Consider the following 17,698-nt stretch of genomic DNA (forward strand, 5'->3'; position numbering starts at 1 on the left):
ATTATTATTTCGGGGGCCATGTGATTTCCGCGGAAAATATACTCCTCGAACTACCCCCTCATATACTCATCAGTCACCTCGTCGGCGTGCACGATCCCCGGCCGCTCCGGCCACCCAACCAGACCACCATCCAACCAGCTCCTCCCTGCTGGGTTCTTGCTTGTTCCAGTACATCGCAATTTTTTCCCCTCATGGCGGCGGCGGGGAACAACGAGCGGAGCCGGGTTCTGGTCATCGGCGGCGCGGGCTACATTGGCCGGCACATCGTCGCCGCCAGCGCCCGCGAGGGCCACCCGACCGCCGTCCTCGTCCGTGACCCTGCGCCCGACGACCCCGCCAAGGCCGCCCTTCTCCAGGGCTTCCGGGAATCCGGCGTCGCCCTCGTCAAGGTCAGATGCCGATTGCCGACCGCTCATCATTTCTTCTAAAGTTTTCCCCCATTTCCGTTCCTAATCCTTTGACCGGTGTCGTCGTTATATACCATGATGCTGTATTGTAATGGAGTATTATTCCTTTCCATGGTGCGGAAGTAGTATTGAGACGATTGAATTAGTTTCTTCTGTGCCATATCTATCAACGAGGATTGGTTTCCAATAGATTTGTGGAATCCAACGAATGGGAGTTTCTATTGGGAAACATGTTCATTTTCAGTAAATAAGTCAAGGAACTATGTAGTTGGGTGGGTTAGTAGAACAGTAAAAAAATTCAGAACAAAGGAGATGTTAGCGGGTTAAATCATTACTTTGGGACATGGAGAAAAGTAATACTTGAAAAACTGCCTGGACATTAATGATTTCTCAGTGTTCAAGCCACAATTGAATCTGATGCGGACAGATCTGAAGTATAAAACTTGAATTCTGGTTTGAACTGGGCTGTTTCGCTGCATAGTATGTTGTGATGTACTACGTAATGCTCCCTCCGTTTCACAATGTAAGACTTTTTAGCTTTGTCTAGATTCATGTGTATGCTAATGAATCTAGACATATATAAAAATTATATGCATTCATTCATTGATGAATTTAGACAATATTAGAAAATCTTACGGTATAAAATGGAGGTAGTATGCAATAAGATCTCCTGAAAGCTTGTGGTCTGGGAGGCAAAATGGCAAAGGCCTGATTATTTTATATACCCTTTCTGATAATATAATATGTAACAGTACACATGTTTATTTAAATATCACATTAAACAGCAATGGTATTTCTCAGGTCCCATGTTGATTTGTATTTAGTATCATCCTGCATGGTATGATTTGATTTGATGCTGACTTAATAAAAATTATTCTTTTGTTGGACAATTAGGGAGATCTTTATGACCATGAAAGCTTGGTGGGAGCCATCAAATCCTCTGATGTGGTAATCTCGGCTGTGGGTTACGCACATTTAGCAGATCAAATCCGAATTATTTCTGCTATTAAAGAAGCTGGAAATGTAAAGGTAACTACCTAAACTCACATTATGGGCATTCCATGGTTGTTTCAGTTCAAATTCTGTATGCATCGAAGATATGTCATCCTGACTTGTGATGTTGCTTTGTGCATTAAGATAACCTTAATGGCTTAGTTCAAACATTAAGATGTAATAATATCACTGGCCTTGTGTGCACAAATACCCCTGATTCTATGAAACAAAGGATGCTATCTGTATTCTGTCCCCACACAGTCCAGGACTAGAAAACTCTCACATGTTAACAATTTATTAAAATGCTGGATGTATTATTTTATTTTCATGAAACCATGATGAAATTTTGCTCATTTGAAGAATCCTTGAAAAGTGGTTTAATTATCCACTTTCTATTATTGCTTTTGATTAATGTTCATAGCACTGTGCAGAGATTCTTCCCTTCAGAATATGGTAATGATGTGGACCGTACACATTCAGTTGAGCCTGCAAAGTCAGTGTATGCTACGAAAGCTCGTATAAGGCGTGCAATTGAGGATGAGGGGATACCTTACACATATGTCTCCTCTAACTTCTTTGCTGGTCGTTTCTTGCCAAATTTGGCACAGGTCGGCGTTAAAGGCCTTCCAATCGACAAGGTTATCATCCTTGGTGATGGAAATGTAAAAGGTAAAACTGATCATGATATGTTAACTATGCTTACTTTGTGTGTTGTTTTATGGCATCTCTATTTTTGAATGAGACATAAATCAAACAAGAAAAAAATATGGATACATTGGAATGCACATATTTTTGTTAAAATCAGGAGTCTTTGCCACGGAGGAGGATGTGGGCACCTACACTATTAAGGCTGTTGATGATCCAAGAACCCTTAACAAGATTTTGTATCTGAGGCCACCAAGCAACATTTTGTCTCACAACGAGCTCATTTCACTCTGGGAGAAGAAGGTCGGCAAGACATTTGAAAGGGTGTACATCCCAGAAGATAATGTCCTCAAGAAGATTCAAGGTCAGAATCAGCCAAGTTCCCCGAAGTGCAGCACTTTGGTTCAGTAAATGCTTATCCCTTTTTTTCCCTGACATCTGACTCTAATATGTTTCAGAATTCCCAGCGCCGATGAATTTTGTAGCGTCAGTCAGCCATTCGGTCTGGGTGAAGGGGGATCACACCAACTTTGAGATCGAGCCTTCGTTTGGAGTTGAAGCTATTGAGCTTTACCCCGATGTGAAGTACACCACTGTGGACGAATTCCTGAACAGCTTCCTTTGAAATCTGTATGATATCATATTAGGCTCCAATATTGAAAATCTGTATGAAATCCAACCTGTTGAATAAACATAGCAAGTTGTGTTTTGCCATCAGCACAATTTGCTAGAGAACGCCCTAGAATGTAATCTATATCTATATCTATACTAATATAAAAAGGAGGAGTTAGAATTTTTTTTATAGCCACACCACCAAATATACACAGAATTTAGCAGATCCATCATTTTTCATCGTTAGATACATGTATCCAATGATCCAAATATTTTCAAACACCTCTCTCTTCTCTCTTGCAATCCTACACACAGGCCACGCCCCCTGATTACGCTCTCCTGACGCTGGATGCCGCATCATCCCACTGCAAGACACCGCTACCGCCCGGCGCTGGAAGCCGCCTCCGCCGGGCCCAGGACGCCGCCCCTTCCGGCGTGCCGCCTCTGCCCAGGGCAGGACACCGCCGTCGCCTCCCGGCGTAGGACGCCGCCGCCCCTCCACTACGCTGTCGCCGCTCCACTGCGCTGCCCGCGACCGACGCCGCCTCTTCGCGACCGCCGACGCCGTGAGCCGACGACACCTCTCCGTGTCCCGCCCGTGACCAACGCTATCGCTCCACCGCCCACCGCCGCTGCCCGTCCACCGTGCTGCCGTTGCTCCACAGCGCCGCCCGCGACCGACGCTCCCGCTCCATGATCTCCACCGCGTCCTCAGATCTCCACCGCCCACTGTTTGCCTTCGCTCCATTCTATGGGAAACCAGGTATGCATTTGCGTTTCTCCTCAAGATTCCAAGGTCACCATAGAGCACAATGCTTGCCCATCGTGTGTACAAATAAAAGTTTAAATGATAGTAGTTCATAGCTCTCACATTTGAAAAACAAGACATTCTCTTTTTCAGAGCCAATTGGCAAGGAAAAACTAAATTGTTATGATTGCTGTAAATTTTGGCTTATTACTTGAGTACTTGTGTGCTGGCACCACTCTATGAAAGCTTGTTTGTTGATGTACATGTACGGTTATTCATGGCAGAGTCATATGGTACCTTATAGTGACAATATCTGAAAACCAAATTTAAATATAAAATATTTGCATGAGGAAATATGCATGAACATGATTTCATGGAAGACAAGGTATTTGAATTCAATGGTGGCATGATTTTTTGTGATGGGTTTCAGGAGGAAGAATGTTGTTAAATCTGATTTTTTGTGATGGGTTTGCTGCACTGCTTGTGTGTATGGTCTACAGAGTTTTGCACAGTTCATTTGGAGGGGAGATTTGTGTGTAAGGGCAGTAGGGAGGTGACCTGATAATTTATTCTTATGGATGTTGGTTTTGCATGTTAGGGAGGATTAAGTCTAATGTTAGGGTTATCATTCAAATATTTTGTTGTTGGTGCACCATTCTAGATTATTAGTTGCCAGGTTTTTCTTTATGTGGACTGTGGACTGGGGGTTCATAGACAAGACTTTGCACTTATTGGATGACTAATATGCCAACTTACCTTATGTTGATTGAGAATTTGGGATGAAGAAATATGCTGGTGATATTTGGAATAACAGTGCAGTGCTTCCTAAAGATTGGTAGGTTGCAAATTACATCTTACTAGATACACAGACAACGCAACAGATATGAGGGTGCATTTCTATTCCATATGCAATGGTTGTTTCCATAACAGTTCTCGGAGATAAAAACAGGTGGTTCCAAGAGAAGTTGGCCCTATGAACCCTGTGCCATATTTGATTTCTCAACTTGGTTTTCTGTTACTTCGAGACATCTGTTTAAAATTTTCCAGTGTTCGGCGCGCCTTCACCCCTCGAGCATATCTAAATATAAACAATATCCATTGCTTCAGCATGTCACTCTAATAAGTAATGTGTTTTCCTTCTTGGCAGTCCTTAAATATCTAAAGTATGAGGATACTCATGAGTGGGTGAAGGTGGAGGGTGCGGGTTGGCAGGAGCATCGGGTGCTGCTCCCATTGGCTACGGTGTGGGTGGGTGTGTTTTTGGATCCTGCGAGATGGGAGGAGGTGGTCCTCCTTCGAGGTTGAGCAAGGTGGGTAGATCTTCTGTTGCATTGTGTATTAGAGACGATGTTTACGGATTCAAAATTGCATTTTCTTGTGTCGTGTGGGTTTTGAGCTAGCAATTGTTGAAGAACTCCAGCTACAGTTGTGAAGATTGGTGTGTGCTCTCGTGTTTTTTTGCCTATCTTTAGAGCAGATAATATAAAATGGATCGGTTGTTCAATTTTAATGATTTTTAGCTACAGGAGTTACGTTTGGTGGCTTTAATTTGATCAAGACTGAAAGTTTGCATTTTCATGACTTTTTCAACTTAACCGCTTCATTGCACTACGCTTTACCCAATTACTACACAATTAGTATTTGAATTGTCCATTTGGTGGCATTTTCCGTGTCTGAAAACTATGATGCATTGTTTGCAGATTCTTTGTGATGCATTGAACTCATGTTAAGACTTAAAACTGACAAACAGAAAAGGGTAGCTAACAGGCTTTAGTGATTAATGGCCTCCACTGCAGAGGAAAAATGAAGGTGACTTGTTAATTACATTTCCAATGTTGCATTATGTAAAATTGAAACACTTGACTTCAGAAGACAGGATTGTGTTCTAGGGTTGTGGCCCAAAACTTTTTGGGGCAAAGGAGGAGAACAAAGTCTCAAAGAGAACAGACAATCGAAATTGCAGCACTGGTTGGTTCAGATTCTCCTTTTTCAAAATTTACTGGCCCCCATTTTCATTTTTGTGTTGTCATTTTAGTGGCATTGGCAGTTAGACTTATGTATTCAAACTCTCCTTTTAAGAGTGATACACCAATATTTTTGGTTTTCGGAAAAGAATGTATATACATTTTTTTCATGCTACCCGAACTATTATTGTTCTTCATTCTTTGTCGTTCTTTTTCATCCTATAATGCTGGTTTCTTATCTAGAGAGGATGAGGCATGACATAGGTAATTGCTATAATTTGTCACCTGTTTACTTGTCTCTTTTCCGTGAATATGATGAAATCATGCATTTTTGGTTTCCCTTTACCCCCTCCCCTATTCGATGATTTAAGAATTATGTTGTAAGAAGCTTCAGAGATAATAATCTGTTTATCCAAATTTCAGTGAAATCCATGAGTCCTCAGATCTTGATTTTGTTTCTATCAGTAGATAGGTATATATTATGTGTCACCTTATTTGTGCTTGGCTAATAAGACAAGCAGGACTGCTTACTGAAGATTGAACATTCAGTTACTATTCTCAATTAATACTGGTGGTTAATTGTTCATAAACATTTTTATGAATGAAATTAAATGAACAAATATGTCCTGATCTATGCTTTAGATGGTAAAACGGAAGGTAATTTCACAAGGGCATCAGTTGAGAGCATGAAACAAATATATATACAAGGTAAGTAACAAAACATCATATGAGAAGGAATTCTTTAAATAACAAAAACCTGTTTTTTACATGATTTCTGATTGGGACATACTTTAGCTTTTGGAAATTGGAATTCTTACCTTCAGAGCAAAAATCACATGTTTTTGGTTGCAGTGTTCTAGCCTTACAGACCTACCATTTTATAGACCAGTTCAGCCTGAAGTTAGTGCTCTACTACATCCCGTATTCTCCAGCATGAGATGTGCACGACCAATTTCGGACCTTGTTTGATTAGTGACTTACTGGAGCTCCAAAGAAAGGGGCTGGAAGTCTATTTTTAGATTTTGTATTCACGTTTAGATTTTGTTTTTTAAAAGACCCCAAAGTTAAAGCAAGCAGCAGTATCTCAATATCTCATATCAGATATTCTGTGGTTAGTACAAGACAAAGAATGGTATAGACAATATAGGGGCGTTGGGCAGCATCAAGATGACAATGTATTAAGCAAAAATCCAATGATAAGATCAAAATATGACTTGTGCAAGAGAAAACAGCCAATTCTTAAGATAGGCTTGTAATTTATGGTGAGTTAGTTGCAAGGAAATACCAATTGCTTATGTGCTGTCAGATTTTTCAAAATTGACTTGTGTTGATGTTTTCCTTACATGATTACCTTGGCTTTTTGACAACTGGAGCTCTTTATTCTTGGTAAAAAATACTTCTCAATTATAGTTAATCATCATATTTTTCATGTTTATTACTATGACAGGCACGGACCGCCAGTTCTGGGGGGTGACATTACAATCTTTCCAAATGAGGTTGATGTTGTGACAGTTTGCAAACCTGCATCAATTCCAGTGAGTTCATATCATTTTGTTCAGGAACCTTCATATACTATGTGATGCATAATAAAAATATACAACCATCCTTTTTACAACACAACAGTTTTTGATGTAAAGTCTTCCAGCTGGCATTTTTGTTGAAAGTGTGACCCATTAGTCAAAATATGTTATCTGAACTATGTAGGGTTGTATCAACCATTCAGTCATCAAGTCTTGAGTCATAGGCTTATGGCCAGCAAGTGCCCAAAAAATTATATGTTAATATGTGATAGGGATTGCTTGAGTTATGTGCAGCATCTATAGAATGTCAAAGGTACATGTTTATCTGATATAGGATTGTCTGATTTTATAGTTACCAGCTAAAAGTAGTACTTAAGGTCTGCCATGTTTGGACAAGTTGGTGATGAAGTCTTTGATCTGTCAGGATCAACAATATATTTTGACAACTCAGTAACTTTGGAAGTGCTTACTCCAGTGCTTTCAAGTGTCTAATTAGCTCATAGCACCCATGAGTTAGGTGTTAGGTTTAAAATGACCGAATTGGCACCTGTATTTTTCAGAGTGCACTTTTTAACCAGTCTTCAGAATATCCTTCACCTGTTGAGGAAAAGCTATGAACTGAACGTGGAAGGCTATTGCATGGAACGTGGGCAGCACTTTCTTATTTAAGATCAGCATATGAATGAATCTATTCATGGTTCTTTTGCTGGCCATAGATGCTTGAAATGTGTTTTTGTTCCTATAAATTTTAGATGCTGAAAATAGATTCAGTCACATTGGCTTATATTTAAAGCTTCCATGTTTGGTCTTAATATATATATTGTTGTGGGTGTTATAGGAAGAATTGGAGTCGATTTGTCCCTGGTTGCTGCTCACCACTCACTATTTTTTTAATCCTGAATTTTGTTGTGGAAGCTCTATTGTTTTTTATCTTCCATAATGCAAAGCATTTGCTGCCTGTTCAGTTTTAATTTTTGGAATGGTTTCCTTACTCTAGATGATTGACTACTACACCAAGAAGGGTATAGTCGCAAATCTTCATGCAAAAAAGCCACCAAAGGAAGTGACTGTTAAGGTGCAGAAAACCATGTCATGTAGTGCATATTCTCCGGCCTAGACATGCATGTGCCAAGGCAATATTAATTTAGTTTTCAAGTTTGCAATAGGTAGCACTTAACTTATCATTTACTAAGAGCAAGGCTAATAATATAGCCAACGTGCTGGTTATAACACTCTCTGTAGTTTTATAGTCTACTAGTGATTAACTTTTCATCTTTAATACAAGACCCACATATCTCTCTCACAAAGTATTTTGGTTCTTGTGTCGAGCTGACTATAAGCTTATAGCCCGCTTCTCCCCTCTCTCCTTCTCTCTCTTCCACATCAGCATTTAACTGGCTTATAGCTTGCTATTATACTTGCTCTAATGAGATATCTGATTTGCATGATATTGTTCTTTGTTCTGCCTTCACTCTCAAACTCACAGTTAGCATTGTTTTCTTTTTTCCATTTGTCTCGTTCCATCCATCTAAATAAACGAGCCAATTCCTTGAGTCAATTTTTTTGGTAGATGAGGATGTTAGCTGCATAAATGTTTGTTTATGCATGTGAATTGATGATGTTATTGAACTTTCTTATCAAGTATCAAAAAGGGAGTTAAAAATATATGACATATAGCATTACATTACACATTATTCTTGAACTTAAGTTTAGGTTTTATGTTTTATGCGATATATATTGCGGAAAGCACAATAAAGTTTGGGTGTATTTATATGTTTTGTGTGACTTGCCAAAAAAAACATGCATTGCACGTGCATAATTACTAAAATGATTATCAAATATGTGATTGATTTAAAGCTCGATCAGAATAATCGTATTTAATAATATATTTTACCAAACATTTAATAATATGCTATCAAATATATATTTTGGAACCGTAGCGTTAGCACGGGCACATTACAGTGTTGATAAAAGCGCTGCTTGTGGCCTGATTCGTCTCACCACCGCCGTCATTTTCTGGATCGCTGGCGTTGTTTTGTCGCCATTTCTCCGGCTCTGCTGTTGGTAGTTCCTCTTTCTCTTTACTGACAAATTCGAGACTGAGTTAGAGAGAAATACGAATGACGGCGGCGAACCTCGACAGCTCTGCAGAATAAAAATATTTATTCTAGACGGCGGAGGAATGAATCCTGGATGAACTCGAAATGAAACGAATATATGTCGGATGTTGTTTAGTTTACTAGGTTGGGTAATCGGTTGTGTAAAATCTAAATGGTGCGTGCACATGATTTTAGGCTTAATGAGTGACGGGTGCTTAGTTGTTAGATCCTGAGCAAGGGACCAAGCTAGCAAAATAAGAAAGCAACCTATTTGATCAGAAGATTGACGTTGTTCAACCAATCTAAAAAAAATCTATGCTTCAAATATAATTTTCTTTTAAACTATTCATCCGATCGAGGATCCGACTATACTGTTGTGTTTGTAACAATTAAATCTTTATAATAAGATTTCACGTGATTATATTTTGATAAAAAAATATAAATTACTTTTATGATATATCCAAATTACTTTTAGATTTTATTAAGTTACATTTTAGACATATAAAATAAATTTAATACAACATAAAAGTAGTTTATATATATTACAGAAGTAACTTAAAACAAAAAAGGAAATAACTTGTCTAGAAGTAAATTTGTTGTGGGGGTAACTATGATATGTTTATTAAATCTAATTTTTAGACACACTTATGTTTTTACCCAAGCAATAGATTTTTTTAATGCCTTAACAAGTTACTTTACTTTTATTTTAAGTTACTTCTTAAATTTAATACAACATAAAAGTAATTTACATATATTATAGAAGTAACTTAAAACAAAAGGAAAGTAACTTGTCATGACATAAGTAAATCCGTTGTGGGGTAACTATGATATGTTGATTAAATCTAATTTTTAGATAGATATATGTTTTTACCCCCAATAAATTTCTTTTAATGTCGTAACAAGTTACTTTACTTTTTTTTATTTTAAGTTACATCTATAATATTTATTGCTTTCAGGCTTTACTAAATTTACTTTTATAACTAAGAATTAATTTAATGAAATCTAAAAGTAATTTAGGTATATTATAAAAGTAATTTGTATTTTTCATAAAAACATAATCATGTGAGATATTGTTATAAAGATTTTATTGTTACAAATACAATGGTGTAATCAGATCATAAATTGGATGGATAATTTAAGAGAAATTTCATAAGAAGAAAAAAATTGGTACAATATAGTTTTTTTCTATTTTTTGATGTTGCCCGCTGAAAGAAGGATGCGGTGTTCTATTTTTGATAAAAACGTGATACTACGCGCTAGGTAACGACGTCCAGTCAGTTGTGGTTGGAGCTGAACTGCTGATGACGCAACGCGTACCTCGTCCGTGCTGAACAAAGCAAAAGGTTTGGTTTTAGTCCGTAATTATTCTTATGCTACTATTTTCGTCTGTTAACTGTACCTGGTTTTAGCCAATTTGGATACGTTAGTCAGCAATAACTAGGACTGAGTGATTGAGTCGTGCTGAATCAGTCAGGACATTATGAATTAAAACCGTTGTAAGTTCTGAGGCAGGATATGCAAAAAGATGTTGCAACACCCAAGGAATGAAAAATTGCAGTAAACAAATGAAGCAGAGCAGAGCAAACCCATTAAACTACCAATGAACCACTGCTGCAATGCACCATGCCCTTAAAAAATAATGAATCCGTCCTAACGGCTCCGCCAGTCCATATTATAATATGTTTTAACTAATCTAGATAACTAACTAGATTTATAATTAGATCAAATAAATATATTGTATGTTTATCTAGATTCATTGGTGTCCGTACGAATATGAAGAGAACACAATATTTTCTAAAGTGAAACAGAGTGATGTGAACCCGCGAGGGTTAGTGTCCCGATTCTTCAATGAGAGGTGGGGGCAATAACTCGATTGGATGATCACGGCCTGACAAACAACCGTTCAGGGAAGCTGCGGCTTAACAACCGATATACCGTCTCCAATGGTCGTCGCAAACTTGTGGTGCGAGACAACCCGGCCACGAGGGCACTCATCTTGCAAGTAATCAAAGAACAAGTAGAATAAACACTGAATTGCTAGATGAAGATGATAGTCTCACTATGAAAAACACAAAATTGTGAGGTTCCATACAAGCATACATGTGGTTTAGCCAACATGCGCAACCCGGGTGTTCTTAGTGGCGGCTAGGGTATAAAAAGAGGTGAAGAACAACCACATGGTCATGCTCTAACCCTAGGACGCACCCCTAATAGACCCAACTTGATACACAACCCATTGGACCGAAGGAGCCTTGGCAGAAAAAATTAAAAAAATAGGCCTCCAATCCCCATGGACAGAAAACAGTAGGGAGTAAAACAATAATAGTGGCCACTCCAGAACAGATAATGACATATAGCTGGATCCACTGAAAGTAGACTTTATAAGCTTTTCATGAAGTACTTGTACGCCCAAATCGAAGTTCGTATGAAGTCATGGCAGGCGTCAGAAGTTGGCGCTGTCCTGTGGTCCGAATCCACCCCACGTGAATCTTCTTCCCTTTGGATCCTCTCCATCGTTTTTGAGTAAAACAAGAGTGCACACGTCTCTGGGGTATAAAGAAGAGGGACATGAACTCAAGAAAGAACCCATCTGATAGTTTAGTTGATGTGCACGAGCGTGGGTAATAGGACCATAAATTTATACTTGTGGGAACGTGGATGTATCGATGGTGTTGATGTTTTCATCACGGAGGTAATAAAATATTACTCTCCCTTAAGAAATCTAATATAATCACATAAGAAATCACAACAAAATAATTAATAATTATATATATAATTTGTTTGATAACATGAATGGTAAGTCAATTGTGTCAAATAAAAAAAATCGGAGACAAAATTTATAGCGATTGCAATTGCAAATCCTTCTGTTTTTTTTTTTAATGTTAGACGTGGTTAAATTTTGAATATACCCATTTGACTTAATTATTAAAATTCTTGAAATAACAGTGGGATTACAAAACAATAATGTTGATCATGTTTGCAACATCTTGAACACTAAATTAGTTTTATTATATTTTAAAATACTATATTTGTTTTAAGTTAAAATGTTGATATGTTATTATATAAATTTCGTTAAATTTTCAAAAGTTTGACTTTAAAAAAGCAATACGTCTCCGATGAACCTTCTGCAACTACATGTTTAAATTCGCCGGAGCTTCACTACATGTTTTGCGGCAATTCCGTGGCCCTGAAGGTATAGACTTGCTCAGATAAAAAATCATTTATGAAGTTAAAGAGCAATTGCCACTGCTAAATACAGACTCCGATCAACCTTCTGCAGATATATACTCATGAAATGTATTCATCGCCAACTGATTTTGAGGATACTGACGTCGATTATATGATTCTGATTGCGCAGAAGTAGCATCTGAACAACCGAAGAGTGCCAAGCTCCACCATGGTGAACCAACCAATTGTGTTTAGACCAGTCTCAATGAATATTTCATGGGGTGTTATGCATATTAAATAAGATGTCACATTAGCAAAATTGCTGACTTGGCAGGATCATTAAATGAGGGGGTTTCATGAGATGATAGAGTAGTTTCATCCCCATGAAACTCATCGTGCTCAATGCGCTACTGTGCAAAGCCGCTGATACGAGCGGGTTTCTCCCGTTGGGCGATCGGGCTATTCGCCATCAGGCCTCCCTCTATGTAGACGGCCTAGTCTTATTCCTATTCCTTCCGTTCGCCATCCTCTCGGTCTTTGGCCTGGCCTCTGGCCTACGTACCAACTTCTCTAAATGCTCGATCACCCTGATCTGTTGCTCAGCGGAGGATCTTGAGCTGATCCGTTCCTCCTTCCCCTGCTCAATCTCTGATTTTCCTTGCTCTTACCTCAGAATCCCCCTCTCAGTCCGGAAGCTCCTAAGGTCGGCCCTGCAGCCGTTGGTCGAGATAAGGTTTCCCGCCGTCTACCCCCATGGAAGGGTTGACTGCTCTCCCTTGCCGGCCACATGGTGCTGGTCCAGTCGGTGCTCTCCTCTATCCCGGTGCACGTGGCCATCTCGGTCGGCCTACCGGCTTGGGCTGTGAAAGCCATCGACAAGGAGCGTTGTGCTTTCCTTTAGATGGGTTCAGACTCTGTCCATGGGGGACAATGTAGGGTGGCATGGGCGAACGTCTGCCGTCCAAAGGCTCTAGGAGGGTTGGGGATCCCGAACCTGAGGACTGTTGGTTTCGCCCTGCGATTGCACTGGCTTTGGCTTCAACACTCGGGTCACCCCTACCGGGCCGGCCTCAAGGACCACCCCGAGCGCCATGTGTCCGACATGTTCGCCGCCTCTTCCTTCTTTGTTACCAGCGACGGAGAGTCTGCTCTTTTCTAGAACGATCATTGGATCGACGGGCGGTTGATAGCCTCTCTAGCCCCACTCTTGCTCCTCGCAGTTCCCCGCCGCCTCCAAAACAAACGCTCTGTGGCCGCTGGTCTTGCCAACGATGCCTGGATCTCCGATATCCGGGGAGCGCTTACTGTTTTGGTCATCTTTCAATTTCTCCTCGTTTGGGAGGCGGTGCAACACGTCCAGCTCTCTCCTGGAGTGCAGGACCATCTTTGCTGGCGCTGGACAAGCGACCAATGCTACTCAGCACGCTCGGCCTACAAAGCCTTCTTTGTCGGTCAGCTGCCCCTTCCGTGTGCCAAACTGCTTTGGCGCACGAATGACCCAACAAAGTGCAAGTTCTTCCTCTGGTTCGTTCGCCAACGACGCTGTTGGACAGCAGACTTGCTCCAGAAGCATGGTATCGCTAGCCACTCTATTTGCCCTTTGTACGGGTAGGAGCCCGAGACAACAAATCACATTCTCCTTGATTGTGTGTTCGCCAGGCAGGTCTGGCTCTAGGTACTACTGCCGTCGGGTCAGACGCCCCTCTCCCCCCACAGTGGTGCTTGCCTTCAAGACTGGTGGCCTTTGTCTAGAGCCTGCCTTCCCTACCACCTAAGAAACTGCTTTGACTCCTTAGTCCTCCTTGTCTCCTAGCAGTTGTGGAAAGAAAGGAACCGCAGGATCTTCAATTCGGTGTTGTCCCCCGTTACTGCGGTGAAGGAGTTGGTAGTTGCTGAAGGCCAGCTGTGATCAGCCACCGGCATCGCCACCTTTGGAGACCTGTTAGGAGTGTAGAGCGGTCTTTCCCCTCTCCTCTCCTAGTGTTGCACTTTGTTCTTAGTTACACGTCTAGTCTAGCTGCTCTGTTTTTTCTTTCTTGGGTACGTGCCTAAAGTCTGTCAGGCTTCTAGGCGTCGTGTACCAAAATTCTTTCCTACTAATATATTGACGTGTAAATCTTTTGCGCGTTCGAGAAAAACATAGTTTACGATTTTGGTAACTATGCCATGAGACTGGCCTTATGACTCCCTTCCTGGAGAAGAATTTCATAGTACGTAGCATTGTTGCAAGGGGCAAGTTTGATGCAGCACCAAACGGCAATAGTTGGTGTTGCGGATTAACCACAAAACTCTTGTTTAGTTTTGTACTATTTTATTGAATGAATGATTGTTAGTGATATGATAACGTTTGATGATAGGGTTGAAGCCACTCCTATAACAAATCAATTTAGGGCCAAATAGCCACATCAAGACATGCTTACTTGATTGTCTCCATGTGATGATCATACACTTCACTCATATATGATTGAAGTGGCAGTGCCGATTCACTGGTCTGAGCAACATTGTCCAACCGTACAATGGCTAAACTATGCTCAGGCTCATCCTTGAGCCTGGGTAGGATAAAAATAAATAAATGCACAAAGTTAAAACACCTAGTCATATATGGGTGTACAGAATAGAAAATTGCTTATGATGCATAACTATGACAAAATGCCTCGGTGCAAATAATGGAAATTCGGTGAAAATTTGTGACGTCCATACCTCCCGAGATTACCTACCAATTATGGTTATCCATGGAGATGCCAGCAGGCTGGAAACAAACTGTAAGCAAACACACCAAATTAGTAAAAATGACAATTTGGCTCTTTGTGGTCGGTTAAGCACTATCTACACTTAAGGGCTCGTTTGGCAGGCCGGGATCCCACTAGGATCCCGGTCCATTCCCGGGAAAACCAGCCCATAGGGAAAAATGCCACGCGGTAACTTATTTTACAGTTTGGAAGCCCATAGGACGAGGAATTCCTGGCCCAATCCACGTGAAACTCCCATGGAACGATCCCCGACCTCGCGAGGTCGGGATTTTTCTCCTGTCTCGTCCCTCCCCGCGAGCGAGCGACGCCGCCGGTGCTAGGTCTTTGCCGCCTCCCCGCCGGTGCCGTCCTCGCTCCCGCCGCCTCCCCTCCTCCCAACGAGACGCTGCGGCGGCGGCGGCTGCGCCTCCTCCTCCTCCCGACGAGAGCAGCTCTTGCTCCTTCCCCACTCCTCCTATCTCACAAGCGCTGTCGATGGTCACCATCCCTCGCGAGACTCGACGGACTCCTTCTCCTCGACACCTTCCTCTTCGAGATCTGAGGTTAGCCCTGATTCTTCTTCCTCCTCTCCTTCTCTTTGTATTATAGGGTTTTGGGTAATGCTTCTAGGACTGGGTCATGTTCCGGTTCTTGATTTGGTACCACACCTTGTTCTAGATCTAAGTCTAACTATGTAACTGTGTAAGAGGTGGCAGTAGATTATGATCTTGCTTTGATTTTAATATATAAACTGCTGATAAGCAAGAATGTTAATGCTGATAAACTGGCTAGCCATAGCCATGGCTGCTAGCAGCTGAGCTGAGCATGGATTAGTGCCGAATTGCAACCGGTTGGATCGATGATCGATCAATCGAATCGCCACTGCTGCAACATTGAACGTCGATGGTAGAGTTAATGTTAATGTATAAACTGTTGATAAGCAGGAATGTTAATGTATAATAGTGCCTTTTGTTTCCAGAAACTTGATAATATGGTTTAAGATTCTAGATGCTTATGATTTAACTATGCAGAAATGCTCACATATGGTGTGATTGAAGGGATAGGTGGTTTGTTCTATCAATAAACATTGCAAAATATCGGATCACATTAACTCAATAAAATGCCAATTTGCAAGGAACATGGTTAGTTATTATATTGATGTTTACTCTGTGCAGATTGACTGAATACAAAATTTAATACTTGCAGAAACTAAAAGCCAGGTCATTTCTAAAGCACATAGTTGGCACAATTGTTCGATCTGTGCAGGAAGATCAAACTGAGCAGGGTATGTTGTAATGTTCTTTTATTCCCCATTTTTTATTTATTGATCATATGCATGAAATCCTACTTGTTTATTAGGATATATCAAAAGCTTGGAAGCAGAGGTCCAGGCACTAGAAGAACTTTTCAAACAACTATTCCTGGAGATATACGAACTCCGCCAAGCCAAGGTATACCTTTTGCAATGCATATATACTATTTGGATAGTCAAACAACATATCTTGATTTACCTTATTTCAAATGTTAAATAATTTGGGTTTTACAGTATGCTATTTTTGGCATAATTTGGGTTTTACAGTATGCTATTTTTGGCATAATTTGGGTTTTACAGTATGCTATTTTTGCTGCGCTTTAAGATTACTGCTATGGTGTGCTATTACTGCATAGTTTATAACTTATATATAGTATACTAGCTGGCCTGCGTTAACTCTGGTACTGCATAATTTGTTTGGTTACCTTCTCTCTAGGACCCAATATAGAGGGTGCTAGTGTGGAATATGTGCACAATGGATCAAGGTCCAAAACCATCTTTATATTGCAAAAGATCAGGTCTAGCCCAGATCTCAGATAACTTGTTCTATTTTCCTAAATGAAAGTTGCAAAACCCTCTTGGCTCATTGTTCTTGTAGTAATCTGCTACCAAAGAAGTGATGGACTCTGCAAGGGAGCAATTAAGAAATTTTTTGCTAGAGGAAGAGGAAGAGGATGATGAACTCTTCTTTGCGTTGGTCCTTGCTGCACTTGCAACTCTCCAAGCTAAAAAAAGACCTCTGCACACCTCAATTCTAATTGGTTCTATAAAGGTTAAGGAAATCCTAGAAGGACATGAGAATTGGTCTAAGGTTGAGTTTCGGATGGAGCCAGAAATATTTAGAGCTACAACAAGATATCTTAGCATGAAGAGTCTTCTATGTGATACGCGAGGTGTTGATGTTGAGGAGCAATTAGGAATGTTCATGTATATGATTTCTCACAATGCTAGCAATCAAGACCTACAGAATGCATTCCAACATAGTGGTGAAACAATAAGTAGGAAGATAAATGAGTTATTTAACCATCCGCATGCAATCCTTCGAAACCATATTGAGAGAGCAATTGGGGTCCTTAAGAAGCGATTTCCAATTCTAAACGTGGGAACACATCATACCATAGAGAATCAAGTTAAAATTCCAGCAGCAACAGTTGTATTTCACAACATCATCAGAGGGCTAAATGGTCACGAGGGGTGGTTGGATCATCAACCTATTTATATCCCAGAAGAAAACTATGTCGATCTTCCGGATGACAAGATATATCCCGATGATGTCGACTCAATGGATGGGAATAATCTTAGGGATCAGATAGCCATTCAAATGTGTGCCGACTATATTAGTTAGATAATTATGTTTCTAGAATAATGTTTATGTATACTGGATAATTATATTGCTGTACTTTCTCTTTCTACTATATATTGATGCATTTTCTTTCTCTCTACTATATATTGTTGTATTTTGTTTTTCTATATTATATAAATATTCATGGAAATTGTAGCC

At 40.3% G+C, this 17,698-nt stretch overlaps 1 protein-coding gene across 1 annotated transcript; it reads left to right on the forward strand.

Moving 5' to 3' along the window:
• Positions 1-25: 25 nt before the first annotated feature.
• LOC102720529 (phenylcoumaran benzylic ether reductase Pyrc5-like) lies at positions 26-2,877 on the forward strand. Its single transcript, XM_006656023.3, has 5 exons — positions 26-389; positions 1,302-1,436; positions 1,832-2,069; positions 2,206-2,409; positions 2,504-2,877. The coding sequence occupies exons 1-5, from the start codon at positions 192-194 to the stop codon at positions 2,668-2,670; spliced, it is 942 nt and encodes a 313-aa protein (XP_006656086.1). The 5' UTR covers positions 26-191; the 3' UTR covers positions 2,671-2,877.
• The last annotated feature ends 14,821 nt before the right edge of the window (positions 2,878-17,698 follow it).

The sequence above is a fragment of the Oryza brachyantha genome, chromosome 6 (assembly GCF_000231095.2).
Source record: "Oryza brachyantha chromosome 6, ObraRS2, whole genome shotgun sequence".
In the NCBI taxonomy this organism is placed as follows: Eukaryota; Viridiplantae; Streptophyta; class Magnoliopsida; order Poales; family Poaceae; genus Oryza; species Oryza brachyantha.